This window comes from Aethalodelphis obliquidens, unplaced genomic scaffold, assembly GCF_003676395.1.
Source record: "Aethalodelphis obliquidens isolate GAN/ISIS:26980383/991018 unplaced genomic scaffold, ASM367639v1 scaffold5, whole genome shotgun sequence".
NCBI lineage: Eukaryota > Metazoa > Chordata > Mammalia > Artiodactyla > Delphinidae > Aethalodelphis > Aethalodelphis obliquidens.
In genome coordinates, this window is record NW_020837949.1 from 12089731 (window position 1) to 12117329 (window position 27599).

General features: G+C 42.6%; 1 protein-coding gene across 4 annotated transcripts in view; it reads right to left on the bottom strand.

The window, feature by feature from the left end:
• MGAM (maltase-glucoamylase) overlaps positions 1-27599 on the bottom strand; it is a 104287-nt gene that overhangs the window by 20347 nt on the left and 56341 nt on the right. For 3 of the 4 annotated variants that reach the window (XM_027101691.1, XM_027101690.1, XM_027101693.1), the window contains 18 exons: positions 26643-26759; positions 25918-26072; positions 23633-23717; positions 22315-22371; positions 21661-21785; positions 18929-19017; positions 18213-18262; positions 17616-17783; positions 14523-14675; positions 13262-13459; positions 10448-10602; positions 9176-9344; positions 8803-8899; positions 7826-7938; positions 6589-6714; positions 5087-5215; positions 4728-4838; positions 4368-4430 (listed from right to left, as the gene is read on the bottom strand). In XM_027101691.1, the coding sequence (XP_026957492.1) occupies positions 4368-4430; positions 4728-4838; positions 5087-5215; positions 6589-6714; positions 7826-7938; positions 8803-8899; positions 9176-9344; positions 10448-10602; positions 13262-13459; positions 14523-14675; positions 17616-17783; positions 18213-18262; positions 18929-19017; positions 21661-21785; positions 22315-22371; positions 23633-23717; positions 25918-26072; positions 26643-26759 (2160 nt within the window). The remainder of the gene's footprint in view (positions 1-4367; positions 4431-4727; positions 4839-5086; positions 5216-6588; positions 6715-7825; positions 7939-8802; positions 8900-9175; positions 9345-10447; positions 10603-13261; positions 13460-14522; positions 14676-17615; positions 17784-18212; positions 18263-18928; positions 19018-21660; positions 21786-22314; positions 22372-23632; positions 23718-25917; positions 26073-26642; positions 26760-27599) is intronic. The other variant, XM_027101692.1, reaches the window with a different exon arrangement.

Here is a 27599-nt window from a genome sequence, read left to right on the forward strand (position 1 = left end):
AGGTTGTAAAGAAACATCCAGCTGATCCTCTCCTATCTCATTCCCAGTAGGAAAAAAGGGTGAGAGGTAAGACTGCATTTTATTACATAAGACTATCTAACTAATATGTATCTGGGTTTTCTATGGTTTCAGAATCACTTGAAAAGTGCAGTTGTGTGTCAACTAAATTGGGAGGACTTAAAGAGGAAGTTTCAACTCCCCTTTCTCTTATCTTCTTCAAATAATAAAAACTGTCTTTATTTTAACCTGGAAAATGGACCCAAGGTATAACTCCTGAACTATAGCCCCTTTGAGAGCAAGGTCCTTGTTGACCTTTGTATTCCCCAACCATGCGTAGCTTAGTAGCTGACATAAATGTTTAGAGCATAATTGTAAATTCACACCACTTAGCAACAGCAAATATTCTTACATTTCTATATAGCTACGATGCTTGTTATAGAGCTTTATGGTCCTCTGTATGTCTCAGGAAATTGGTTCCTCTGTGTTCATCAGTACATTTCAAGAGTTAAAAAGCTAAATAATGCTGGTGGCAAAAGTGTGGGTGGGGAGGAAACAACAGAAAAAGGACTTGGTCTAGGGCACCTCCAGTACCTAAACATGATAGGCAAAAGGCAAGTGGAATCCAAATGTCTAGAAAAAAGGCCAAAAAGAACACAAAGAAAAAACCAGAAATGGATTAGTGTACAGGGATCCAGCTCACAGAGAACTTCTGAGGTAGTGAGCCACACCACTGAGCATCTCGTGAAAGGGAGGCATGCCAAGGTTGCCTTTTTGTTAGAAAATGGAGGTAGAAACATGGACCCAACAAAATAGAACCTTTCACCAGAAACAGAGAGCTCCAGCTCAGGCAGGGTTAGAAACATGGGGTAGAGGAGGGAAGTGGAGAATTGGAATAAACAGAGTCAATACCAGCCGTGTCCAAGTGATAACTGAATCCCAAATGAGATACAAGTGAGAAACTTGACTATGATTTATTAACCGCACTAAAAGGTGCTCTGAAATTAAAAATTAAATTTTTTTTTACCCATGAAATTAAAAATGTTCTGCTGTTCTCCAAGGTACTGGCTCTGCCTCACTCCTGTCTGCATTCCACTTTTGCCTCATTGCTTCTGTCCTCACTTTCCCTAGTCCTCAATTCATGATGTACCCACTTGCATGTCTGGTCCCAGGATTACTTACCACAACCCATTGTGTAATACCAAGATGCAATTCCTAGGCTCCATGCCAGGCTTACTGTATTAAACATCTAAGCTTCAGATCCAGTGGCCTCAGGCCCACTAATCTCATCAAGTGGGTCTTATTAATATAAATAGTTAAAATCATTCTATCTATTGAGAATATCTTATGTGCTACCTAACAAACATTGCGACCCCCTAATGAAGTATTTCTCATCAGGGGCACAATTGGCATTTAGGGCAGGAGAATTCTTGGTGGAAAATCCCCTGCAATTGGGCATCCCTGGTCACTGCCTACAAAATGTCACTTGGTGCTCCCCTTGCAATAATCAAAAACCGTCCCACAGATTTCCAAATGCCCTCAAGGTGGCAGTATTGCCTCTAATGGCCGATGCACTGTAGGGCTCACACAGTGGTAGCCAACTTCTTGATTGCTGAGTGGCCCTCTCCCCAGCATACTGATTTAAAAGTCATGGTACTGCCATAAAAACAGACACATAGACCAGTGGAACAGAACAGAAAGCCCAGAAATGAATCCACACATGTGCAGTCAATCAATCTTTGACAAGGGTGCCAAGAACACAAATGGGGAAAGGACAGTCTTCTGTTAACAGTGTTAGAAAAACGTGGATATGTAGAGAACAAACGTATGGACACCAAGGAGGGAAAGCAGCAGGGGGGGTGGGGGTGGGATGAATCTAAGAAAAAAGAAAAACATGGATATCCACATGCAAAAGAATGAAACTGGACTCCTATCTTACACTGCTCACAAAAATGAATTCAAAATGAATTAAAGACTTAAATGGAAAACCTGAAGCCATAAATCTCCTAGAAGAAAACACAGGAAAAAGCTCCTTGACATTGGTCTTGGCAATGATTTTTTTGGATTTGACACCAAAAGCACAAGCAACAAAAGCAAAAATAAACAAGTGGGATTACATCAAACTAAAAAGCTTCTCCACAGTTAAGGAAACAATCAACAAAATGAAAAGGCAACTTACAGAATGGGAGAAAATATTTGTAAATCAAATACCTGATGAGTTAATATCGGAAGTATATAAGCTTATACAACTCAATAGCAAAAAAACCAAAAAACAACCCACAAATATATTGATTTAAAAATGGACAAAGGAGGGGCTTCCCTGGTGGCGCAGTGGTTGAGAGTCCGCCTGCCGATGCAGGGGACATGGGTTCATGCCCCGGTCCGGGAAGATCCCACATGCCGCAGAGCAGCTGGGCCCGTGAGCCATGGCCGCTGAGCCTGCGCGTCCGGAGCCTGCGCTCCGCAACGGGAGGGGCCACAACAGTGAGAGGCCCGCGTACCGCAAAAAAAAAAAAAATGGACAAAGGACCTGAACAGACATATTTCCAAAGCAGGCATACAAATGGCCAACAGGTACATGAAAAGGTTCTCAGCAACACTAATCATCAAGGAAATGCAAATCAAAACCACAATCATAATCTGTTAGGACAGCTTTTATGAAAAAGATGAGAGATAACAAGTGTTGGCAAGGATGTGAAGAAAAGGGAACCCTTGTGCACTGCTGGGGGGAATATAAATTGGTATAGCCACTACAGAAAATACTGGGTTAGCAAAAACTTCGTTAGGGTTTTTCCATAAGATGTTATGAAAAAACCAGAACAAACTTTTTGGTCAACCCAATAGTATGGCATTCCCTCAAAAAATTAAAAATAGAACTACTGTATGATCCAGCAATTCTACTTCTGGGTATATATCCTGAAGGAAGCAAAATCAGCATCTTGAAGAGATATCTGTACTCCCATGTTCACCGCAGCATTTATTCACAATAGCCAAGATGTTGAAGTAATCTAAGTGTCTGTTCACAGATGAATGGATAAAGAACGTGTGGTGTCTATACATACAATGGAATATTATTCAGCTATGAGAAAGAAGGAAAACCTGCCATTTGCAACAAAATGGATAAACCTAGAAGGCATTATTCTGAGTGAAATAAGCCAGACAGAGAAAGACAAATTCTGTATGATCTCACTTATATGTGGAATCTGAAAAAAAAGTTGAACTCACAGAAACAGAGAGTAGAGTGGTGATTACCGGGTGTCAGGGGGTGGAGGAAATGAGGAGATGCTGGTCAAAGGTGGCAAGCCTTCATTTATAAGATGAATACATTTCGGAGCCTAACGTACAACATGGTGATTGTCGTTAATAACACTGTATCGTATACTTAAAAGTTGCTAAGAGAGTAGATCTTAAACATTCTCACCACACAGTACACAAATGGCAACGAGGTGAAATGATGGATGCGTTACTTAACCTGATTCTCATAATCATTTCATGATATATATGTATATCAAATTATCACATTGTACACTTTACATATATACAATTTTATTTGTCAATTATATGCCATTAAGCTGGTGGAAAATAGTAAAAACTAAATAAATAAAGTCAAGGAGCCCATGACCCTGAACTTCTCTGGCAGATTCCTATGTCCATGTGGGCTGCCTGGACCATGAAACTTCAAGTGATCTTCTGTGAGAAGCAACAGAGATTACAGCAAGCTAGGTTCTCTCCCTTGGAACCTCACCTGAGATCCATTACAAGTAAGAACCTGTTTCCAGGAGACTGAAAGTTTTAACATATGGCTGGAAACTGGGAGATAAGATCAAAGTTGGGAAACCCAAGGAAAGATGGGGGGATTTATAAGAGAGAAGATCGAAAAGCCTGTCCATGAAAAAAAAGAGGTATAGAGAAAATTACCCAATCACTGAAGACAGGCGTGGGAGACTGTTTAAAAGGGGTACGCAAGGCAAAAACAACTGCAAATACAACAATAATGAAAACAACAATCAATACACTAATTCAGGCAAAGGCACTGTTTCTTCGAGGTATCGTTCAGCGGAAATTGCATGGATGTTTGCAATCTGAAAGCCTTGGATCGGAAATCACCACTCTGTCACCTAAAAGCATGGACAGAAGTAATTTAGGCTCTCTGAGTCTTAGTTATGCAAAGTATAATAATATCTACCTCCCAACTGGGGTAAAATATTGCATGTAAAGTGACTGGCACACAGACAGACACACAGGACATGTTCCCTACGTAAGTTTCATCTCGCGCCCATGCCCATGCCATGGGGATGTCCAGTATCCTAAGTATGGCTGCACCTTCCTGGCAACACTGATTTCACCCAACATCCATACAGGCCCTTTACCTCCACTTGACTTTCCCAGTCTAGAGAACTGTTGATAACAATATCAGGAAAATCAGGCCAGACCTGTGAAGAGAAAAATGTTTAAAAGCAATGCACTAGATAATCTCTCTTATTTAGCATTTCCTAAGAAACTATAAACCATGTCCTAGAGGCGATAATTTGATTTTCTTGTAGGGTTGATCTAAAGAAAAGTGGGTCTCACAATGCACAAACATTCCTTTAAAATTCCTTAACAGTGGTGACAAATACTGATGGAGAAAATGACAACTTCTGACCTCAGAGTCCAAACAGAAAAGAAAAAAAAAAATGTACAAACACAGTAACAGTGTGGGGATTAGTGGCTCACTGCTCAGAGCATACCTTTCCCCAAACAATGCTTCCATCATTCGGATCTTTGATGAAGACATCGTCCTCCACACCCCGCGTGAAAGGGGGATAGGGCTTTGTCTCGTTGCCAGAAATGGCTGGGTCCTGAAATCAAAGCACAGGTCAGGTGAGAAAACCAAAGCCAGGGTAGAAAAATGGAGAACTCTTCAAAAGCGGAGGCATCAGCTTCCACCTGAGCTGTAGAGCTTCTGTGAATCCAGGGAAATACACTTTTCTTACTGAACCTCAACTCCTCTATTCATAGCATGGAAGAAAACACAAGTATAAAGCTTTCTGCACCAAATCCCATTCACTCTTCCAAACAGACTCTGCCCATTCACACAGGGACTCACCAGAATGAGGATGACCCGCATCCCGCCGGCCTTCATTCGAGTAATCAGAGCTGGAAGCCCCTCAAACTCGGGGCTGAGGGTGAAGTCCAGCTGCCGCTCCATGTAGTCGATGTCTGCGTACTGCACGTCCTGGAGAAGGACAAAGGAAACTTGCAAAAGCCCAGGTTCTACGTGAGAACAACGCTCCACTAACCAATGGTGAATTTCAGTCGGCATCTTTTTGATTCTTTCAAATCCCACCTCTGTTATTTGTTAGGTATTAGGTTCTGGAAAATTCACCTAATTTTCAAATTTTGAGTCGTAAAATAGAAAAAAACTAAATTTGCAAAAAATAGGATGATAATGCCGAACTGGCAAGGCTGTGGAGATAAATGAAAGCAGCAGATGAAAGTGCTTTGTGAAGGGCCATTATAAGGAGCGACTGTGGCCACCACCCCATCCCCAGAGGCTGCCCCTGGTATCAGTGGCTCATACTCAGAAAAAATAACATAATGTAAACTACCCGGTACTAATACAACGTGGATAGTAAGCCCATTAAAACAAAACAAACAAAAGCCACTGTAACTGCTTTGGAATCACTAATCCTGGGGGTTATCAGACACAGCTTTCTTATTAAGAATAAAATATTGCATGCTATACTTTCCGTTAGTAGGAACAATCATAAACAATAGAAAAATCAACAGAATAAAATTAAGTATGTAAATGGTTTATGGGACCAATTCTCTGATTAGTGGACCCCTCTCATCTTCAAGTGAAGGTGGAGTTTGTTTCCATAACTATTTCCTCTGGAAACCAGTCCCAAGATCCCTACATTCAACCAGGAATTAGCTCAAAGCTGTGGGAACACTGGGCTGCAGTGCCAGCAAAGCGTTGGAACTGAGGTTGTAGCTACACACACAGTGGTCTGACTGAATTTGGGCCAATTTCTTTTTTTTTTTTTTTTTCCGGTACGCAGGCCTCTCACTGTTGTGGCCTCTCCCATTGCGGAGCACAGGCTCCGGACGCACAGGCTCAGCAGCCATGGCTCACGGGCCCAGCCGCTCCGCGGCATGTGGGATCTTCCCAGACCGGGGCACGAACCCGCGTCCCCTGCATCGGCAGGCGAGCTCTCAACCACTGCGCCACCAGGGAAACCCGGTCAATTTCTTTTAATTAAGCAAAACTACTCTCTGGGCAACATTTTTACGGGAGCAAGAATGTTTTTGACTACATGTTGTGAAGTCATGTGAAAGAAACGGAAGCATGATCTAGCAGAAAGAGCCCTCGGGCTGACCCAATGCCCTCTTCCTTTGGCAAATCACTGTGACTCTTCAAGTTGGGGACAATGACACCCCCCCCCTTATATTACTACTGGGTAGGGGTGAGGCTGAGTGTGATACTGTATGAGAAAGTACTTTGTAATTTTATAGAACCTGATAAAAATCAGACAAACTAATCCAGATACAGAGACAAGGGTTGGCCATGCGGTCCCAGAGCCAGTACCCCACAGACTGACAACGTACATAGGGGATCTGGGCAGCCACCATCTCATCATACAAGCTACCAATCTCAGCGTCGTTCTTGTATCCATAGCGACACAGCTGAAACCCCAAGGACCAATAAGGAACCATCACTGGCCGACCAATCAACTAGAAAATAAACAGAAAATTTAGTCCTTAAGAAGAAGAATCTGGGTTAAAGTTGTACACAAAGTAATAAGAATATTTTTCCAGTGTCCCCAGTTAGATAATCAACAAATTCAAATCCAGAGAGAAACTAAGAGGATGCAGAGCCACTGAGATAACTTGGAGGAAGCTTCCTGCCAGACTTGAGCTCTCTCCCCAGGAGTTTTGGAAAACTGATTTTGCTCTCATTCCTAGTGGCAGACCAGCTTACTGGTTAAGAACACGAAATTCAGAAGCAACATACCAAAATGTCTGGGTAACCATATGCGATCCAGTCTCTGCTGGCTATGTGACTCTGGGCAAAAGTGAAATAGCCTCTTCTATATCTGTTTCTTCACTTGTAAATTGAGGATAATAATAGATTTGTTTCATAGTGTTTTTGTGAAGACTGAATGAGTTAACATATGTAAAGTGCTCTGACATGCAACAAGTAATATATCAGTGACATATAGTAAGTTTTATGTCTGTGTTTGTTGCTGCTGCCAAAGCAACTGTTGGGACCACTATGACCACAACCCTCATCACCACAATCACCACCCTCACTGCCACCACTCTCACTGCCGACACCATCATCACCGCCATCATCACCACCACCACCATCACCACCATCACCACTATTACCACTCTCACTGCCACCACCCTCACTGCCACCACCACCATTACTACCATCGCCATCATCACCACCACCACAACCCTCACCACAATCACCACCCTCACTGCCACCACTGCCACCACCATCACCACCACCACCACCATTACCTCCATCGCCACTACTACCACTGTCACTGCCACCACCCTCACTGCCACCACCATCATCACCACCACCACCATCACCATCACCAACACTATTACCACTTTCACTGCCAACTACCACCAGTGGCACCACTACTTTTGATACTTCTGCTAGTCTGCAATGCTCTGAGAGGCTACGAATATAACGGTTATCGGGATGTATTTATTGTTCCTTATTCTATAGCCTACCTGTCTCCCAGAAAGACCAACAATTCTAGTTATCATCTAAGAACTACAGAATGTGCTGTATAAATACTTGGTAACCAGTTGAATTCCCTCCTACCTCAGTATACTGCTGAGTGACAAGCTCTGGCGTTGGCCCCAAGAAGACACAGAAGTCCAGAATTCCTCCTGTGGTGCGGTATGTCACGGCAGGCAAGGGCTGGAATGTCACATCTGGAAATGTAGGAAAATCCCAATCAGTATGGAAACCTTCAAGTGAGAAATTACCCCTGAAATTCATACATTCTCCCTCTTCCTATGCCTCCTTATTGTAGAGTACTGAGAGAAGGTATTTTGTACTATACCTACACAGAATTTAAAAAGTTAAGTGAAGGTCTGCAGGGTAATCTGTGCCTGGATTTTCTTCCCTTTCATGCACTTATTACCTTATTATATGTTTTGTCTTTCTGTTCTTTTAAAATTGTTATTAACATTTTTATTTCAGAATAGTTTAAAACTTACAAGAAGTTGCAAAAATAGTACTAAGAGTTCTCTTGGACAATTCACCCAGCTTCCCCCAATGATAACTTCTTACATAACCATTGTACATTGTCAAAACCAGGAAACTGATGTTGATATAATACTATTAACTCAGGTAGAGGCCATATTCAGATTTCACCAGTTTTCACAAGCATGCTTTCTAACCCCACTTCCTGATTTTCCACCCCCTTTCCAATATACCACACACATTTTCTTTACACCCTCGTACCCCCAGAGTGAGTGCTCTGACCCCCAGCTTCATCACTAATTCAAATTATATTAGTGGCTCCCACTGGCTGACCTCCAGGATACTTGGGACTTGCTTGGTTTTGCTACCCCTTCTTACGTTGTTTAGGCCAAATAAGAGTTAATTCTTATTACTACACGTTACTGAATTGAAATAAACAGAACTGCTAAAGAGAATGAAGAAAAAAAATAAAAAGCACTCTCCACAAGATAATAATTTTGACTTCAGGGGCCACATGATCAAACACATTCTAAAGTTCCTCAAGGATGACTGATTCACAAATATAAGGGGAGATGCCAGCATCATCTTACCCATGGCATTGCTGTTCAGCAGCAGGGCCCCGTGGGCATTGCCATCCTCCTCCAGTGCCATGTAGTAGGGGTGGACACCATAGGAATTCTTCTTGTACTGGGAGAGTCATGGGGAAAAGTGGCAGGAGGTTAGAAGACAAAGGGGGAAAAAAGACAGAGATTGAGAAAGAAACTCAACAAATTGATTGATAAGGTGTGTCTAGTCTTCTCTGTGAAATAAACACATAAGAAACAAAGAAACCCGAGAACTGGCCCACTTGCCTAAAAGCAGAATGTGACCATCCAGGTTGAGTGTTGGAAAGATGAAACATGAAGCACACACAGTGTGGGTGGACAGAGGCACAGACACAGATCCCAAATGCTCTGCCCTTACCCCCGGGGGCTGGTCTCGGGAAAACATTCCCCACGTGTTCCAGTTCAAGTCTCTTCGAAAGGCTGTGTGCTCAGTTTCCCCAAAGCCATAGAGGTACTGGGAGGGGAGGCGCGTGGAGATGCGGATGAACATGTCGTTGAAGGTGAAGCCAAGGAGCTGAGAGTCCCAACTGCAACACGAAAGGGTACGTTTGCAAAAGAAATGGGCTGTTCTAATAGCTTCAAGCAACTGACTTCTCAGGGAAATTGAACTCTTGATTTCCTCCTCCCACCCAGAACCTCCCTGTTGACCTCCCACACAAAACATAAAGTCTATACGATTAAAACAATCAGAGACTCCCTTGCTATACAAGCCCAGGAGCCAGTTCTTTCTTCTATTTTCCTCTATCACTGCCTCCTTCTAGTGGTCCCTCCAGAATGCCAAATCCAATCAGTCTCACCATCTCAGCTGCCAACACTTCACAGCAGGCCTAGTTTCCACCCTTGCCCCACTATAGTCCATTTTCTACACAGCATCCAGAATGGTTACTTTTTAAGCATCTCACATCATGTCAACCCCTGTTTGCAATTCTTCAGTGATTCTCATTGAAACATCTTGTGACGTCTTCAAGGCCATTCCTGATCTGAAGCCACCTGGACCCCAGCCTCATCTCCCCCCACTCACCTCCTTACTTACGATACTACTGCCACCACATTGGACTTTTTTCCCCTTAATAAGGCAAGTTTGCTCCTGTTTCTCGGTCTGTGCACTGACTACTCAATTTGCTTGAAGTGTTCTCACTCCTCCCCCATCTCCATGGGGGAGGCTGCTTCTGCTCATCCAGGTCCTATTTCAAATGTCACCTCCTTGGAGAGACCACCTCTGACCACAGTATCAAAGCAGTATCAAACCTCCCCATAATTATCAATTACCCTGTTCTTTTTCCTGCACAGCAGTTGTCACTATCTAAACCGCTACATATTTTAACTTAAATTATTTTTGTTATTTCCTTAGTATTTTTTGTCATAAAAAGAAAGACCTCATCTTCTATAACCACGTACTACGGAGAAGACACCCCATAAACATTTGTTGAATGAATCCCTAGGTACATGCAGCTGCCTCAGGAATTATTCCCAGGGCACTAAAGATTTCTCGTAAGAACAGAAGGAAAGAACTTGTTCATGAATCTGGAAATGGACAGTGTGTTGCTTTGAGCATGATATCCCCAAGGACAATGGACCTGGCAATGATACAGGTATTCATCAATTCCAAGTCAGACTAAGAGCCATTTACATTACAGTGCCTGTACTCTTCCGGCGAATTTCAATCCCAAAAGGATTCTTCTTAATGAGGACATCATAGAGTCGACTCTCAGAGGTGCTGGATGGAACCCTGGGTATGTTGAGAGGGACTGGAACTTCATACCGGTTGTTGTTGGGATCATAAATCTAGGACCAGAGGAAACAGATTTTAGGCAAGTATAGTTGTCCTGAAACCTATACTCTTAGCAGAAACTTGATGTCTTTGACAAAGAGTCTGAACACTACATTTGTCTTCTTTAAGCTCATGATACTGGAAATTTAATTAACAAATCAAAGAACAACGTCACATTTACTATTTTGATCTGAGTCTGTCATATCTCATTTTTTTTTTTTAAAGAAGATGTTGGGGGTAGGAGTTTATCAATTAATTTATTTTATTTTTGCTGTATTGGGTCTTCATTTCTGTGTGAGGGCTTTCTCTAGTTGTGGCAAGCGGGGGCTACTCTTCATCGCGGTGCGCGGGCCTCTCACTATCGCAGCCTCTCTTGTTGCGGAGCACAGGCTCCAGACGCGCAGGCCCAGTAGTTGTGGCTCACGGGCCCAGTTGCCCCGCGGCATGTGGGAGCCTCCCAGACCAGGGCTCGCACCCATGTCCCCTGCATTAGCAGGCAGACTCTCAACCACTGCGCCACTAGGGAAGCCCCTGTCATATCTCATTTTTAAAGCCTGTATTACATAAACACATTCCTTTGATATTGGTTCTACCTTGGGAAATCAGTCTGGAATTTATGAATATATTCTTTATTACTTTGTGTGTGGGTTTGTGACTGTATGTGAATACCTGAAAACATTTCTGAACTGAAAAAAAACCCCCCCAAAAAACATGATGGAATATTACTCAGCCATAAAAAGAAACAAAATTGAGCTATTTGTAATGAGGTGGATGGACCTAGAGTCTGTCATACAGAGTGAAGTAAGTCAGAAAGAGAAAGACAAATACCATATGCTAACACATATATATGGAATTTAAGAAAAAAAAATGTCATGAAGAACCTAGGGGTAAGACAGGAATAAAGACACAGACCTACTAGAGAATGGACTTGAGGATATGGGGAGGGGGAAGGGTAAACTGTGACAAAGCGAGAGAGTGGCATGGACATATGTACACTACCAAACGTAAGGTAGATAGCTAGTGGGAGGCAGCCGCATAGCACAGGGCGATCAGCTCGGTGCTTTGTGACCACCTAGAGGGGTGGGATAGGGAGGGTGGGAGGGAGGGAGATGCAAGAGGGAAGAGATATGGGAACATATGTATATGTATAACTGATTCACTTTGTTATAAAGCAGAAACTAACACACCATTGTAAAGCAATTACACTCCAATAAAGATGTAAAAAAAAAACAAAAAATCAAAAAAAAACCCCATGAACTTTACTTGATTAAAATAATCATAGATGTCCTTGTTAAAAATGGGGTCTAAACTGATTCACTGAGTACCTACTATATTCTTACCTGATACTGTACTAGACATAAGGATCACTAAACTGAGTAAGACACAGTTATTGCTTTTAAGAAGTCCACATACTAATGGAAAGTGAAAGAGAGGTGCCCACACTACCTGAGTGATACATGTTAATGTAGAGCTATACAGAAGTATTGTGAGGTTACAGGAAAGGAAATGCCTAACAATGTTTCTGGAAGACTGAGACAGTTTCATGAGGGAAAAGGCTGAGTCTTAAAAAGATTTTCAGTCATTAAACAAGCACAGAATGAAAATCAAGTGCTTCCTGGCAGAGATATAAATGCAAAGGCACAGAGAATTAAAAGAAAGAGGCAAATATTTTGGAGAGGCTGCTATATAATCGGGAGGTAGAATAGGAAAGAATTAAACCTGGAAACTTGATCAAGTTCCTTTATTTCAAACCCATTAGGCGCTTACCACTTGCCAGTGTTACAGTGAGGATAGAAAGATAAAAGAGTATCATCCCTACATTAGAAGATGTGAAAGAGCTCACTGTCCAGGTTGATATCAGATTGTCAAGAACATTTCAAGCAATGCCACACTGGCCTGAGTCTTTCGTTTATTCTCTCAATAAACTTTTGAGAACTTACTATCTCCTAAGCTTTGTGTTACATTTCAGGAACACAGAGATGAAGGGACAAATTCCTGTCCTTGAGAAACTTACAATTCAATAGCGAAAAAGATATCAAAAACAGCCCATCGCTTGTCCTGAGATGTAATTAAATCATGGGAGAGAAAGAGATCAGTACACTCTTGTAGGTATTTCATATATCCCAAATTCAGTGTTCAGAACTGAACTCATCATTTTATTTTGCCTAAACTCAAACCTTTTCAGTTTTCCCATCCCAGTTAATGTCACCACCATCCATATAAAGACATAAGCTAGAAACATGGTAATCGTCTTGATGCTTCTCTCTCCCTCAGAGACTACTTGTAATTAATCACCAGATCCCATAATGCTACTTCTCACTCTCTCAAAGATCTCCACTTCTCCATCTCCTTTCTGTACCTCGTTTAAGCTCAGTCCCTCATCTGGATTTCCTAACTGGTAGCCTCCTAACTTGTCTCTCCTTTTTCACTCTTGACCTCCCAACCACTTTCCTTACAGTAGACACAGCAATCATTTCAAAGTGCAATTTAGAACAGGTGTCACTGTTCCATCAATGGTCTCCAATTACTCTTAGGATAATGATCTAGTATATTGTAGCATGGCTAACTTAGAAGAGCAGACTGATTTCAGGGTTCTGTAACCTTGACTAGCAAAGAATAATGGAAATGAAAAGTGCCAAGTAGGTACTTGACACGTATACTGTAAACACATACCTTAAACTGCAGCATGTTATCCTTATGGTAGGTCACATTCAGATGGAGGGAGTTCACGGGTACGGAGGGCAAAGAGGAGGCATACGAAGACTTTAAGGAGAGGACAGCTGTGGCCCCATGTAAGTCATACTGAACATCACTGACAGAGTATAGATCATTGACAAAATAGCAAAAAGGGACTCCAGGAGAACCGGATACCTGAAAAGTAAAGCCAAATCCAGCTCAGCATGAGTTCTAAGATTATCAGATATAAAGGGGCTAGAAAAGGCAACTTGCAGGGAGATAAAGATAAACCCAGTCATTTTCTTATATACCCTTTGGTAGTGACATCAGTTTTCATTCCTGGTCTCCATGTAAAATATTTGTAAAAAAAAGTCCCACTCCCATCCTTACCTATTCTTCACATTCAGATAAAAACTCAGGTTACTTTGGAAGTCTGTCCTTTCTATGGATTTTAAGTAGTGATATAGGCGCTGGTGCTATGCTTGTGAAATTGTAGATTAAGTGTAGAGGATTTTACAAAATTACAATGAGGTACTACCTCACACTGTTAGGAATGGCCATCATTAAAAAGTCTACAAATAACAAATGCTGGAGAGGGTATGAAGAAAAGGGAACCCTCCTACACTGCTGGTGGGAATGTAAATTGGTGTGGCCACTGTGGAAAACAGTATAGAGGTTCCTCAAAAAACTAAAAATAGAGTTGATATATGATCCAGCAATCCCACTCCTGGGCATATACCCAGACAAAACTACAATTCAAAAAGATACATGAACCCCTATGTTCATAGCTGCACTATTCACAATAGCCAGGACATAGAAACAGCATAAATGTCCATCAAGAGATGAATGGATAAAGAAGATGTGGTACATATATACAATGGAATACTACGCAGCCATAAAAAAGACTGAAATAATGCCATTTGCAGCAACATGGATGGACCCACGGATTATCGTACTGAGTGAAGTAAGTCAGACAGAGAAAGACAAATACCATATGATATCACTTATATGTGGAATCTAAACCATGACACAAACGAACCTATCTACAAAACAGAAACAGACTCACAGACATAAAGAACAGACTTGAGGTTGCCAAGGGGGAGGGGGGTGGGGGAGGGATGGATTGTGAGTTTGGGCCTAGCAGATGCAAGCTGTTATGTAGAAGATGGATAAACAACAAGGTCCTACTCTATAGCACAGGGAACTATATTCAATATCCTGGGATTTTAATGTACATTAACACCGTCACTATGGTTACCTCCCAGACACAGCCGCGGGCAGTACAGTTTTCTGCAGAAGCACCATTCTCATCAGGATAACAGTCTATTTTTTCTGCATCCCTTATCTTCACATCCCACTCCACCGTGTATATTCCTCCCAGGACAAGATCAATTTCTGTGATAAGGGCCACCTGTAAGAATGGGAAAGTATCAAGCAAATGTACCCTCAGGACAAAGACCTTGTAAGGTCTGAAACTTCTTTTAGGAAAGAAAATAGAAATCAGAGCAGACTCTCAACAATCTAAGCAACACAGCACTGGAGCTTACACAAAGAGAGAGAGGGCAGAGTTCTAACCAGTAACCACAGGGGAAATGGCACAATTCTATCAGCATTTGTACATAACATTTTGAAAAGAATCAGGTCAACTACAACCTTCTGTAATCACCCCTTTCTTTCCTCCCCCGACTCCTCTTCTGTTCCTTATTTTGTCAGGAAGGCTCTCTTCTGCAGCCCCCTTGTAGCACAGCACACACAAGCACGTGGTGTCACCCCATACTGAGCTCATCATTTTGTCCTCCATTCCCCAAACAGCATTCCCCATTGGTCTGGAGTAGGGGCAAGAACACAGAAATAAGAATCATGTGCGGCCTGGGTTCTCCCCTCCATTCCACTGTGGAAACTTAGACAAACTATTTCAATTCCTCGGGTCTCAGTTTCACCAACTGCAAAATTGGTGAGTTGGCAAAATCATTACACTTCCTTCCATTTCTAACATCCCAACCTCTTCATTTCCCCAAGCCCAGAGCCTCAAGACTTGAAATTTTCTTTGAGTCCCATTCCCTAATTCAAACATTTAATATTTTCCTATGTGTTTTTCTTACGGTCATCTCCTCTTTAATTAGTAATTTCCATAGTGAAAGTTCTCATTTGTCTAGAGGCATAAAATCTCATGCTAAGGATTATCATCCTTCTTCCAGTCCCTCCCCAGTCTACATTCATCTTGCTCTTCCCTGTACCTCAAACCCCACCCCAGAACGATGCTCTCACAACGGCACATATTGATTCAAGGATCAATATGAGACCCTTTGAGAATCAGATCAGATCCTTCTTATTTTGGCACCTAAAACCCTCCAAAATCTGACCACAAGTTAATCTGTCCAAACTGAGCCCCTTCCAAAAGTGGATCCTACCCATTCTAGTTATTCGGTACTCACAGACTAACAGAAGGCTATTCTTACTCCCGAGACTGGCTTATTCTGATACTTCCACCTTGACTGCTTTATCTAAGCAAACGCCCTTTCTAGGAAAATGGTGCTTATCTGGGGAACTTACTGCTAGCTGCCTGCCCTCTGTAAAACTCCCTTCTTACTATTTCAGTTTAGAGCACTGAAGTTCTCGATTAAGAACTATTTTTTTGAAGCCATGTAACACAGCTGTGGCCATTAACAGGTAAGTGCAAGTCCACTGGCCCAGTATTTCTTTCTTGATTTAAGGGCCTGCCCCTCCCGCCCCTTCACCTTCACCTTTCCCTTTTCCTTCCAGCTTCTTCTTCTTTGTTTATTTTTATTTGTTCTCTAACAAGGCTAGAGTGACTGGAATTAAGCCACCATTTCTAATCACAAGAGAAGAAAAGACCTCAACCCTGACAACCTTGAGCCACTGAACCAACGCCAGCAACTGACTACTTCCTAAACTTCCAGTCTCATAAGGGAAAAAAATCCCAATTTGTTTAAAATACCATTTTGCTGAGTCTCCTGTCACTTGCAGCTGAACAAATCTCTACCAGATGTACCATCTTTCAAGGTCCAGCTCTAGCCCTGATGTCTCCAAAGCTTTGCTCAATGACTCCGTTAAGCTTTGAACATGAAATTGGGCAGAATATACACTAACATTTCCTACAGGGTTGGGTTGCCTGTCCCCTTCCCAAGTTTCATGTTTCTCCACCACCTAAATTCAAACAATAAAAGAGTTCCTTTGGTTGTATATTTATTAATATATTTATCAAACATTTAATTCGTTTATTTTTATATGTGCATCTTTCAAATGGCTTGCACTTTGCTGCACACACAACTAGCCATATAATACTTTATTTCTAACTTTATAATGTATGCACCCTCAATGTATGTTGTCAAGACAAAATGTCAAATGCAACCAATATATCATTATAGTAGAAGATTAAATTTACTTATTTTCTCCAAATTTGGACAGTCCCTCACAAACCACGCTGACCCAGCAGCTCCCAATCCCAGATCATTTGGAGCACCTGTAGCAGGGGGTGTTGGGGGGAAAGGATTCCTCATAACACTAAGATTTCAGAGGAGCTGGTTACAGCCTATCCAGGAACTTCAGGCCTCATTAAAAGTGAGGAAAATTATTTTATTATTATCACCTAACCAAGTGAGTAGCCATTAGCTAAGCTTATCCAATTCTTTGACTTAAAATATTTCCTAAAAATGTATGTGTTGGAGTGAGAATCTATATAGCTCAATACAGTAAGAGAAAAAAAAAAAAAGCACCTCGAAATTTTAATGAATGGGAATCCCACCTCCCACCTCAACCCTTCTAGCATCAATCAATCAGCAGCTTTCAGACCCGGTTCTCCTCCAATCCTGTTCCTGACACTCCTGACTTCGCTATTCTTCTGTTCGAGTCAGAGAGGACAGAAGACTGAGGGACAGATAAGGGAATAAAGATGAAAGGACCAGTTTACCTCCTCCCATGTCTCAGCAGCTCCTTTGTTAATCCCAGCTCTGGCCCACTCTTTATTTTTTTCTGTCCTAACCCTCTGACTCCCCACCCCAGTCTTCAGAGTGTGCTCTGGTCCTTCAGAAACCCATGCAGGGCTTCCCTGGTGGCGCAGTGGTTGAGAGACCGCCTGCTAATGCAGGGGACACGGGTTCGTGCCCCGGTCCAGGAAGATCCCACATGCCGCGGAGCGGCTAGGCCCGTGAGCCATGGCCGCTGAGCCTGCGCGTCCGGAGCCTGTGCTCTGCAACGGGAGAGGCCGCAACAGTGAGAGGCCCGTGTACCGCAAAAAAAAAAAAAAGAAACCCATGCAACCTTGGCAAGAAGGAACATCATAAGCGATGAAGAATTCTTTACAAACTATCTCAACAAAATGGGGTTTTACCTGGAGGTTAGAATCATAAGTGACATTAGGAGAAACTTGAATTTCGACACCATTGTGTTTCACTGTAACATTGGTAGGTTCCTGGGTCCCAAGGATTTTAATCTCTTTAAATGCTAAATTATTGGGGTCTGTGTAGGTTGATTGCAAAATCTTCACATCCAAGCGGTTCTGCAAAACAGTTAAGTACAAAGATCTGCCTTAAATACACAGATTCTCAAATCACTCCAATACCTCATCCTAGACCGGATACTCAAAACCGCTCCAAATGGCTCTTAGCTGTCTCTACTAATGTGTGCTCAAGTACAAACTTATTTTTCCCCTGAGGGGGGCAGAAAAAGGAGAGAGAGAGAAACACACATACAGAGAGAGAAATTTTTTAAAACTTCATTTAAAAAGACTGCTTTGATTTATCCGTATCATTGCCTCTTTTTACTAACATGAATGATTCAATTATTAGGTGTTAAGTCATAAACTGAAATGTGGTCACCTATTGTCATAAATGAAGCTACAAATAAAATTACACACATACACAAACACATATGAGCTAACGGTCAGACAAAAGCCCACACTTAAGATTCATAAAAATACACTACTCACTCGGGTGACGGAGAACTCACAGAAGAGGTAAACTTTATTGGCCACAGTATCTGAAAGTGAGATTAAAACAAGTCAGACTCTGGCCTGCCCACTACAGACGGACAGATTTCATCCTGGCACTCCTTGAAGCTACATGTTGAGAATGACAAGATTAGAGAGAGAGTGTCCAAGGCCAAGACACTGTTTTCACTTTTCCTTCCTACCTTAACCTTGAAAAGGTTCCCTTCCAAGTGCTTCCAAGGCATATGCCTCAAGCGAAGCTACTTCCTAAGCTTGAGCCACAAGAATCTTTAATGTATTGGAGGCAGATTAAGAAGCATGGCTAGATTCGGGTGCACTAGAAAGGTGTCTTCTCACTGCCTGACTAGCACAGGTAGGTTTTACACATCATCCACGTTTGTTCATAAGTACTTGGAGGGAAGATGTGTGCACTGAATGGCAGAAACAGTCTAGAAAACATTTCTTTCAGGTGCCCTTTGATAATACAATGAGAGCCTATATATGCAGCTGGCCAGCGGGAGAATTCTAAGAGGTAGAGATGTGTTTTCCTTCCACCTGTGGTCCAACTACCACTATTCCTGAACAGCACAACCGAAATCAAAATTCTCCTCTCGAGTGATTAATGTTACTGGGCCTGGTGAGATTTCTCCCACCGCTGAATGACCAGCAGGAGTAACTCGAAGATGCAGGTTTGGAAACGGCAACATTGTGCTCACCTTTCGTTTCCCCATCATCCCAGAAAAGTTCGCCTTTTGCTTCTTTGTTGTCATCCAGGGCAATGATAAGACCAAGAGGGTTCCTTCGACTGTGAGAAACAAGATTTATGTGAGAGGCAAAGACTTGGGACTCAAAGAATTTTGCTAAATGAGCTGTGAAGGATTCTATCAGATTTCAAATGGGACAGGTCACTAGCAGCAGATGGCTCTGCTTTTCTTCAGGCACAAAGGCAAAAGCAACAGGGGCATCACTTTCTAGAATGGGTAATGTCACAGGCGACAGCACCACTCCAAACATTAGCAATAAACATCTATGAAGGAGGCAAGAACTTAATCACCAGAATCACTGCAATAGCTACAATAAAACCTGCTGATGCTATTATTATTTTGAATACAGACTATTAGAAGAGAAAGAAATCCGAGACAATAATTGGTTCAGCCTAATCATTTTACAGCTGATACATGCAGGAGAAGTATTAACTGCAGTCAGGGGGATATATTTGTTCCCTGCCTAAGAACCATGTTGACTCAGAAAGCAAGAAAATACAACAAGGTCCATCTATATAATGGCAATTTCCTAATTTGATTATTTATTATTAGTTCATTTCGAGAGAGAAAAAGAGAACATTCTAATTATCTGCTTTATAACTCAGAATATAAAACACAAAACACTACTCAAAAGATGCTGAAATAGATGCACATAGAGAAAGAGGGAGAAAGAAGGAGCAGCTGCATTTAAATCTCCCCTTATTCCGCCCCTCCTCTAGACCACCTCCCGATTTCCTACTCCTGTTGCATCCCTCACACTCCCTATTATATTCTTTCATAGGTCAGCCTTCCACTGTGCCCTGTGCCAGCCAGGTTCCAGGGTCAACAAAATCACCTGCTTTCACTTAACACGCATGTACTGAGTAGCTTTCATTGCTAGGAAGTCTAAGAGATACAAAAACAAATAGACCAGAACGACATTGATGACCTTAAATATGGTAAGAAAGATTAAACATATTCACCAAATAGTCCAAACAGAAAGTAAAGAGTGGCACAAAAGTTAAAATCCTTACAGGAGTCCACAGTGACACTTGAAGCAGTAGGTGGCCTAGATATTCTTGAGGACACTGCATACTCTTAAGGACTCACCCACTACAATACTACTTGGCCCTAGATAAATTAAACACATGGTCCCTGAAGGGTGCTAACGTGAAACCCAAGTTGACAGCAGTCCTGGCTTGCAACCAAAGAGCAGGCTGATCCCCTCTGGGGGAGTGAGACCTATTTGGATCCTTGAGATCACCACATTCGGAAAACCAAAAAATTACTAAATGCACGAGGTAACAAGCCAACATGAAAGAAAGTTGGCAAAAACAACTAACAATAGATTTAGATTCCACTAAGGATTTTAGATAATAGAATTTTCAGTTACAAAGTATAGAATAACTATGACTGACATACTTAACAATATTAAGGGAAAAAAATGTATTAAAAAATGACCAGAAAGTTGGAAGTGGCAGCACACCCTCTGCTGGAATTGTTGGGGAAGATTTCTCGCAGATGAAATCAGAGTGTAATTTGGAATATGATTAAGAATGTATCAGGCAAAGAATGCTGAAAAGGGTAAGAAGTGCTGAAGCCCAGATGCAGGGAAATAGATGAGTATCTTTAGAGAATAACAAGATTTTTGGCATGGCTGTTCTATAGGTGTGTGGTAAGGTGTCAGGAGACACAGGTTAACTCGAAACCAGATTATGATTGGCCTTGAACAACCTACTAATGATAGAATTTAGACTTTAACCTGGGAAGCAACAAATTGAGATCTTCACTTTGGAAAGACAATTTTGGTATCAGTGTGCAGAACAGCATGAAGCTGAATAGTTAGAGAAAAGGAACCCAGGTGGTATTTGGATATATAAGTATTTTCCATCAGTATCACAAAAGTTTAAACTTGAAAAATTATGGCAGTAAGGAAGGTTCAAAAGAAAAAGACTTCTAACCTCCAAAAAACTACATCTATTAAAAGCAGATTAGCTGATACATTTAGAGACACAGATGTGAATGTGTGCCTCTTTAGTACAGATGGAGTCTATAGTTTGAGCATCAAAGAATCATCAAGGAGAATGAGGGACATGAAGGAGATTTGAAGTGCACAGGAAGTAATTTTTGAACCCCGTTTTGCATCACAAGAAAGAAATGGCTCAGTGGGAAGAAAGAAACAGGAAATTGAGATTATAGGGGAGTGGAAAGTGGATCCCACTCCCTAGAAATGAGAATGAGGAGTCGAGTGCATAGCATGGTAGAATGATGGTCTGATAAAGGCAGGTGGAGTGATCAACAGACCCCGTTTGCCCGGAATTGAGATGTTTCAAAAAACATGAGACTTTCAGGGCTAAAACTGACATATTCCTAGGAAAACTAGGAAGGTTCACCACCCTCGGGGGGGGGGTTAAGTCGGGGGGTTAAGGAAGGACAGGATTAAGGTCTTTCAAAATCCATCTGGATGCAGTCTAAATCACAGCTTCCCCAGAAGAGGCCCACAGAAATCCAGGGAACAGAGTTTGATGACCACACACACACACACACGCACACACGCACACACGCACACACACACACACACACGTGCCCTTCCTCCCTACATTCCACATAATGCTTCAGCATCTTCTACATGGGCAACAGATGGGAACAGCAACAACTAGGTTTGTCAGCCTCCCCCTTAAAGGAAACTCCCAGCCATGCTATACCTGGCCACAGTGGTTGTGGCTGGCTGCTGTGTGGGGAAGATGTAGCCTCCTCGAAGGTGAAGTCCAATTTTGTCTCCAGGAAGTTCCATCTCCACTTTTTGCTTCCTCCATTTCACTCGGCCCCCCTGACGCACGTAGACAAATCAAACACAGTGGCATGAGCACATCACCGCTACCTCTTAACCACACGCGGAGTTATCTCCAGCTCTTTCCTTCTCCCACCTAGTTGAATTGCTATCTAGTCAGGCATCAAGCAAGAAAAGGAAAAGAATTTAAGAACAATGGGTTTTGTGATCAGCTTGGGGAACATATATCACGCTGAGGCTATTTGACATACATTATACAAACTGATAGTTTTCTGAACAAGAATCTCACTTATAACCAGGCTCAAATTGTCTATCGGCCCCAATATTTGCCCATGAGACATTCTACTTCCATCTTTATCTTGGTGCTGAATAAAGTATATGAAAGTATCTTTTTCAGATTTCATCATGACTGATGTCGAGTGACTTCGTCTCACTTTATTGACTCTGCTATGAAATCACTGCAAACACGACAGAAACATTCCTCAGTGCATGGATAGATGTTTCTGTCTACCCAGACGTATCTTGTCTATGCAGCTTGAAGAGTTTAAGAAAAGTCAAAGCTACTTACAGTCTCATAGTCATACCAGACGGCATCAGGCACATATGCTGTCACTTTCTCTGCACCCTGAAATTAAAACAAACTATTGTCCTTTATGGCCCAGCCTCTGAAGGGGATAAAACTTCTTAATCACATACTGAGAATGCATAAATGGCCTTTCTTTTCTCTACCAACTTGTGCTTTTCTTCTAACAGAGGCAATAACCTTGCCACTCAAAGAAAAATCCCAGATGGGACCTTATTAGGAATAATAATCGTAGTATTGAAATAGGTGTTGTGGTAGAAATTCCAGCTTCAGAGGCACAGAAGCAGATGTGATGACAGCGAGGCAGGGAGACAGAACAAGGAATGCGGGCAGCCTCTAGAAGGTGGAAGAGGCACGGAAATGGATTTCTCCCTTAGAGCTTCTAGAAGCAACCGGCCCCACCAACACGGTGATTTTAGCCCAGTGAGACCCATGTTGGGCTTCCGACCTCCAGAAATGTAAGATAATAGATTTTTGTTGTTATGAGCCACTGCATTTGTGGTAGTTTGTTACAGCAGCGACAGGAAACTAATACAGCCTCTCTAGACACAAACCAGACCAGTTAGCAGAGTCAACTGCAGCCAGGTGGAAAACAGGAAGAAGGACACGACGGTGCATAGAAGTGATGAAACAAGAACCAGGAGAATCTGGGACTCCCTTCACTGGTTGAGAGGCAAGTTCTGCTTGGAGGAAAGGACGTGAAGAGCCGTGAGCCATCAGCGCTGTGAAGCTGGGCTTGAGAGGGCGGGGCTGGAGGGTGCGATTTTGAAAAATGAAAAAAAAATTCCAGCTTCACACTGCGTACCTCATTTAATCTTCCCAATAGTCTCCAGTGATACATACTATTATTATCTCATCTTACAGCTGAGGAAGCAGCACATAATTTCCCCCAGATGGCACTGGTACCAAGTGGCAGAGACAACAAACACACCCAGATCACCCTGACCTTAGAGTGAGTGCTGGGTCACTGCTCCCTCCTGCCTCTGCATCCTGGAACAAGTCATGATCTGCTATGAGACTCTGACAACACATAGGACAATTCTTAAACCGAGTCACCCGTAGATGCTTCTATACTGATTGGAAACTTGGTCAAGGACAAAAGACTTCTAGAGACAAAAATGTGTACCCATCAGATACCCATCTTCCCCAAACTCCAACACACGGTCTTCAAGGCTGCCCCAGCCACAGATGTTGGAAATGGGTTTGGAATAGAAAGATGACAAATGGTTCCAAGAAGAGAGGAGTCTGGAGTTACCAGGAGCAAGACCAGAGACCACCAGTGTGTCTTGGCGGGAACACTTGCCTCGGCCAGAACCGGAGTGATGAGGAGGCCGGGCCCCCATAAAAACTGCTGCTGCACATCCCAAGTGTTGCTGTCCTCGTAGAACCTAGAGACCAGAGAAATGTTCAATGACATTTGGGCCGGTGCTTTCTGGCAGCTCTCCCCCAAGCCTGTCTAAAACTTGCAGGCTCCCTGCCTGGGGCAAATTCCCCAAATTATTCCATGACACCTGTCTCCCCACTCCTGCAGGCAGATCCACTTTCCCTAGCCCCTGCACCCTCCTATTCTTTCCCCAATTTGGACAGAAGTTCCTATTTCAGTATCTCTATGCTAGGCAGGTTCCAGGCTATAATTCTATTTGTCATATCTCCCTTAAAAAAATAAGTAAAACAAGCAAGACATTTTAAAACTTTAGCTGACTATCCAAAAGGAACTAGATTTGATCACCCAAAAAAAGCAGACAAAAACTTTACTCTTTTCTCTTTTAGGATACCTACCTTTAATAGAGAATTCTGGAAGACAGCAAGAACTTACCCACAATAATGAATATATAATATATATTATAATAATATATGCCTGAGGGCCTAAAATGTCAGACACAGAAGGGAATTAACTGTATTTTGATTTTGACAAGAAAAAGTCTCTTTTTCGTAGACTATAAAATTATTTTGTTAATTTTTAATAAGCGAGACCTGGGTTACTTTTTTCTTTTTCTATGATATGACCAACATAGACCTCAAAGATGCCCCCATTGATGACCAGCAAGTATATCCTCCAATATCCAAGCACTTTGACTTTCAGAATATCTGTGCTCAAAACTGTTAGAATGAATTCACTTAAAAGCCAACCAATAAAACTGGTTGAGCCTTTTATCTACATAGCATCAAACATAGTTCAACCTAATATCTCTATTTTCATGCTTTTTTTTTTTTTTTTTTTTGCATCATGTACACAGAGCATTACTGTTCCCACTGTTCAAGCCCTGAGAAATGCTACCAAAGGCATGAGCAACTGGGGCAGGGTCCTCGCCTAAATCACAGCCTCCGTCTCAAGCCAGTTCCGTACACTTCCCAGCACCATCTTCAATCCTCGGGTTTCTAAACAAGGCTTCCGGCTCCTTATTCTGCCAGGGCCGGTCATAAGAAAGCAAACCCCACTGCAGAGCTACTCACTCTGCAGCCACCAGAGGGTCCCACAGCATTAGCTAGGAAGCGAGGACACACCCTCTCCTACTACAAATCTCCACCAAGCTTAAATTTCCCCGGTGCCTCACAGCAGCTTCCCCGAGATTCCAGCCCCGAAACAGGATTGCCTGGAAACCCCAGAACTATTTGCCGGCTAATATTATAGAGGCATCAGTTCATACTAAGTGGCCAGCTTTAAGGAAAGTCTCTTAAGTGTTCTTTTTTTAGAGTCAAATTAGAGATACTCATTGGCTGACAATAAAAATTCTGAATTCAGGAAAATCCTCCATACTATTCTTATTAGTATGTAAATGACCTAGAGCCTGAACATGGTGCATTACGAAAGCGACCATCAGGTTCAAGCTATCAAATCCTTTAAATGAAGGCTACAGAAACTAAGGATGAAGGAACTTAAATGATTTGTCTAAGGTATAGAGTTAGTTGGTGGAACAAAGACCCCAAATTCCACAGCTTTTAGTCCAGTTCTCTCCCCAAACGGGAACAGGCTATAATACTTAAATATACCTAAAATAGTACATAGGCAGCAACAGCCTTGCAAATACCAACTCGTTATTCAAGTTAAAAAAATATATCTGAGTAACTGTTTGGATTGTTTTAATTTCACTCATTTTCTTTGCGGTACGTGGGCCTCTCACTGTTGCGGCCTCTCCCGTTGCGGAGCACAGTCTCCAGACGCACAGGCCCAGCAGCCATAGCTCACAGGCCCAGCTGCTCTGCAGCATGTGGGATCTTCCCGGACTGGGGCACGAACCCGTGTCCTCTGCATCGGCAGGCGGACTCTCAACCACTGCGCCACCAGGGAAGCCCCACTCATTTTTTTTTAAATATTTGTTTATTCATTTAGGATGCTGCCGGTCTTAGTTGCAGCTCACGGGATCTTCGTTGCGGCATGTAGACTCTTAGTTGAGTGAGAATTCTTGGTTTTGACTTGCATGCAGGATCTAGTTTCCCGACCAGGGATTGAACCCAGGCCCCCTTCATTGGGAGTGCAGAGTCTTACCCGCTGGACCACCAGGGAAGTCCCTTCACTCTTATATTTGATGATACAGTCAATGTCACCCAGTTACATTAACAAAATTCCTTTGGGCTAGGTGAACTTACTCATGCAGAAGGGGCCTGGCCACCGTGTCCCCCTGGCTGTGAGCACGGTAGAAGAGGGTGTAGAGATAGGGCAATAGAGCATAGCGGATGGTAAGGTAGTGCCTGGAGGAATTCAACAGCAGAGAGTCAGCTCCAAAGGAGGCAGGATCCTGGGCCTGAGAAGAAACAAGAGGTTGCAATTGACACCTGGTTACAAATAAGAAAAGCCTTTGGAGATATCAGACTCCATTCATCACAATCAAGAGTTTTGTTCCTGCAAGACCTGGGGCCTACCTTGCAAACTTTGCCTCTGAGCAGTAGGGTTGGGCAAAGGGAGATCATTCCACCAAGTTAAGTGGCCATTCTTCACCCTGCACTGCATCCCCCCTCATTCATTCTATGGGTGCTCTCAGTAGACTGCCATTTAAATAACTTCTAAGTATTTCTTCATTTGATTCTCACTACAAAATGAGCAATGCAAATAAAGTGTATAAAGGTTTGATTAAAAACCTTCACACACTCGCCATTTCCTTGACTGCCACGGTAGAGATAGCAGGGGCTGTGTCGGCAGAGGGCATTTTAATGGTGCATCATGAGTCCTGGTTAATTGCAAACGGTGGTCCCAATTAGCCTAAGTGAAGCACCACGTAGGAAGTTGGCTCAACAGATTTCTCGGACAGGATGCAGGTAGATCCAGTCCTAATGTATGCCAAGTCTATTTTGATCATATCTCCTGGGAGACTTACCTTGTAGCCTTGGCCATTGTGATTCCTGGAAAATGGATAGAACGCTCCCAGCTGCATCCACCTCCTGCAGAGCTCTTCGGGAGCATCCAATGTAAAGCCACATATGTCAGAACCCACCTGGAAGGACACACAGACAGCGACGGCATGTGTACGTCACTTCCATTACCACACCCTGCTCCTCGGCTTTGCTTTCTACCAGGGACCTGCCAGCTGTACTTGGCTGTACTAACCTCTTCCTGAGAAGGCTACTTCGGTGTGATGGAACTGGGCTAAATCCTATGTCCACTCTTTACTGCCAGGTGAATGCAAATGAATTACTTAACCCTTCTGTGCCTCGGTTTCCTCATTTTGTTAAAGTGGGCACTCTAGGGTTTTAGTAAATGAGATAATGGAAGTAAAACACTTGATGCACAATAGTTTTTTGGTGAATAGCAACTAGAAATACCGTTGATATTATTACTTTGACCACAGCACTAGGAGAATTAATTTTCCAAAGCCTAATTCTGATCAGGTCATTCATCTATTCAAAAATCCCCAGGGTCTGCCCTACTGCCTGCCTGCCCTACTAGCGCCTCAAAACCTGGTTCCAACCCACCTTTCCAGCATCATTTCTCATTCCAGTCCTACACTCCAATCCTTAGGGACACTCAAATTCTGCCCCTTGCTGGTCTCAGTCTTAAAATTTCTCAGTCTTACAATGACCTCCCCTGCATCAGTCTGATAAAACATACCCACTTTCAAGGTTAAACTCCAGTGCCATCTTTTGCATGAAGTTACTATTTACTCCCTCCCGGGACTCCCATTGTTCCTTGTAATCTTGTTACAGTTGTTAAGTACCTTTCTCAGGATTTCTTTTAACATTTAAATGATATGTTCCTGTTTGCACTTTTACCCTAGCTTGTCATAATTATGTGTGTGTGTGTGTGTGTGTGTGTGTGTGTGTGTGTGTGTGTGTGT